General features: G+C 43.1%; 1 protein-coding gene across 8 annotated transcripts in view; it reads left to right on the forward strand.

Annotated features, from left to right (window-relative positions):
- AKT3 (AKT serine/threonine kinase 3) overlaps positions 1-3,199 on the forward strand; it is a 282,574-nt gene that overhangs the window by 269,885 nt on the left and 9,490 nt on the right. For all 8 annotated transcript variants that reach the window (XM_023536572.1, XM_023536569.1, XM_023536574.1 and 5 more), the window contains one exon: positions 2,256-2,358. In XM_023536572.1, the coding sequence (XP_023392340.1) occupies positions 2,256-2,358 (103 nt within the window). The remainder of the gene's footprint in view (positions 1-2,255; positions 2,359-3,199) is intronic.

Consider the following 3,199-nt stretch of genomic DNA (forward strand, 5'->3'; position numbering starts at 1 on the left):
TGGAGTAATGTAGAAAAAAGTCAGACTTAGTATGAAAATATGCGGATACGATGCTGTAATATTTAAAAATAGCGGAAAGAAATAAGATATAAGAAAAAAAGTTCTGTAAAGGGATTAGCCTTGACAAAGGGGCGGGGCACCTTCGTAGTGACATGGACTGGGAATAGAAACGCCCACTGACGCAAACACGTTTAAAAGTGTTTGTTTGGGAAGCTGGGGAGTTTCTGCCTGGAGGCCCTGCTTCCCTGTTGCAGGAGCCCCTCTTTGTTCGCGTGGGAACAGTGTATGGGGTCCACGTTCGAGGTGTGAGCAGAGTGACACGCCTGTGTGGGGAGAGGGGAGGGAGAGACAGGAGAGGAACATCAGCAGGGACCGTGCTGGAGGGCCCAGCTGAGCCCGCAGATCTCAGGACCCAGACTGCTGAAGCTTTATTCTCTGGAAGAAAAAATAATGCAGAACAATGAAGAACAAGAGTATTTAGGGAAGATTTATTTGGAATCTTTGGCTAATTTTGAGATCGATCTTATACTTAACTACATTTGTACTTATTGTCCAGTGATTTCCTTCAGGGGAAAAAAAAAAAAGAGAGAGAGAAAACTTGCTTTTAGAGTGTAATTTAGGTACTGGGTAAGTCCCCTGGTTAATATTCATTTCAGTGGGATGGCAACCTTTTAAATGAGTAATACTCTTATTACTTAAGTGCAAAGGACAGAGAGGGGCCTAAATGAAATAATGCCTCTTCTGAAGGGGCCTAAGTGAATCTTTCGTACATTACTATATTAATTTTAAGTCTTTCAATTCATTCATTAGACTTCTGTGTTTCTGTTTGAAGATTATTCTTCATCTCTGTTTGCATAAAACGACACGTTTTTCTATTTCAAATGCTCTTCATTCTTTTTTTAAATTAACTTTTTTTTTTTTACTGAGATATAATTCACCCTGTTAAGTACACACTTCAGTGGGTTTTAGTATATTCACAGAATTATGCAGCGTCACCACTAATTCCAGAAACTTTCACCTCATCTTTAATTCTTGAAGATACAGGTTTCATCCTGAATTTCTGGGATCACCCCCCTTTAGCCTAAAGAATTTATCTAATGATACCTTTATTTTATCTTCATTCTTGAAGGATATTCTCACTGAATATAAAATTATGAGTTGATAGTTCGGCGAGTGCTTATTCGATTATTTGCTCCCTTGTAAATTACGTGTTATATTTCACTTGATGCTTTCAAGAGAGTTTTGTTTGTGTGATGGCTTTAGAATGTGTCAGTGTGGCTAGGCCGGTGCCAGAATTCCGTCCGATGGGAGGTTCTCGTGGGCGAGTCTGAGGACCGAAGGGGAGCGCAGCCGTGTTGGGTCGCGCCTCACGTCATCGCTTCTCTGCTGGTTCACTTGGTTGGCCTGAGACGGCGGTCGGGCCTGCACCTGTCCCCCCACCGCCAGGACCCTCCTGCGGCTCTGCCACTGCTGGCCAGGGTGTGTGTCTAGCTCCATGACGAGGTCCGTAGCTCGCGTAGGGTCTCCACCCCATCAAAGTCAGAGACGATAAGAAATGGCGTGGGTGTTGGTTGGTCCTCCCGGGCGCCAGCTCATGCGTTTTGGGTTCCACTTTCCCTCCTCCTGTTGTACGTACATCTTCTCTCGTCATCCTGTCCTCGGGACAGCTGGGGCTGGCACTGAACGTGAGGACAGCAGCCTCAAGAGACCACAGCCAGCTCCCGCAGTTGAGTAAATTCCGATCCCCGCAGTCCAGTCACACTCACACACACACACTCACGCGCACACTCACACACACTCACACTCACTCACACACACATACACACACTCACACACACACAACGCACACACACTCACACAGACACTCACACACGCACTCACACACACACACACACACGCGCGCACACACACGCACTCACACACACACACACTCACACACACACACTCTCATGTGCAGTTTTGCACATATATTTGTTATTGGGAAAAAGAATCAGACTGACGTTTCAGCATCCTCTTTGCACCCTGTTCTTCGGTTCTCGTTCTATTTCGCATAATCCCTTAGCTTTTACGCAGAACAGCCAGCCGCCCACATCCCGTGTGCAGACTGACAGGAAGCCAGACTCACGCACCTGATGCAGGGCTCAGCGGTCCAGCCTCCATCCCTGTCCTTCAGTTATTCGCTATCTAACGTTATCCTAGAACTGAATTTTTCTAAGTTGAAGTTTGTTAACAGTACTCTTTCTTTCTCCTTATAGCTTGTACCTCCTTTTAAGCCTCAAGTAACATCCGAGACAGATACCAGATATTTTGATGAAGAATTTACAGCTCAGACTATTACAATAACACCACCTGAAAAATGTAAGTAACTCTGGAAGGCAATTGATAGCATTTTAATACCGTCAAAGAAAAGTCATTTTTTTTCATTATTTCCGAGATCAAATTCCACAATAACTTATTCCATTCTATTTAAGGATGGAGTTAGCTGAGAGAAAAGTTTTTTCAGGTAGGAAAAATTACATGTGGAAAAATTGTAAACTGAGATTTCTAGACTAAATCATGGACTAATTAGCCCTTCCTCACTGTTCTCCGGTAGATTCTTTTGACAGCAGCGGAAAGGATTCTGAAATAGAGACTTTCTGTGTTTCCCATTCATACGTCACCTTCAGAATTTTGCCAATTCTAGTTTCTCACTTAATAGTTTTAAAATTCACTTTAAATTGAATTACTCTTTTTTACTTACCTTTGTCATAAGCAGTAATATCCATGAAGACATTATTTGGTTTGCTAATAATTTTTTGATGCATACAGATTAAATGACATCTATTAAAGCTATACATTCATGTACCACTTAAAATCATTCCTCATACACTAGTATGTGCCCCACGCTTTGATAAATGCCCTAAACAAGTGGGCTTTAGTGGAAGAAAAGCTTATCAAATATGGTTTATCAGCATTCTCACATTCTGACAAAGCTCCAGATCTGTCAGTAGTTGAGGAATGAGGATAAAATGGAGTTTCAGGGACGTTCGGTGGCCACAAGATTTCCTCAGGGCGCTCATCTTTCGGCTCAGTAACATCATGTTAGTTTTTCTCTCCTTTTCTTTTCCTTGATGTCCTTTCTTGTGCTGCTTTTTCTCTCTTTCCCTTTTAAAGACAGATGAGCTGATGGTGCTGACGCACCCCGAGCGTGAGCGGGAGG

The sequence above is a fragment of the Pteropus vampyrus genome, unplaced genomic scaffold (assembly GCF_000151845.1).
Source record: "Pteropus vampyrus isolate Shadow unplaced genomic scaffold, Pvam_2.0 Scaffold159, whole genome shotgun sequence".
In the NCBI taxonomy this organism is placed as follows: domain Eukaryota; kingdom Metazoa; phylum Chordata; class Mammalia; order Chiroptera; family Pteropodidae; genus Pteropus; species Pteropus vampyrus.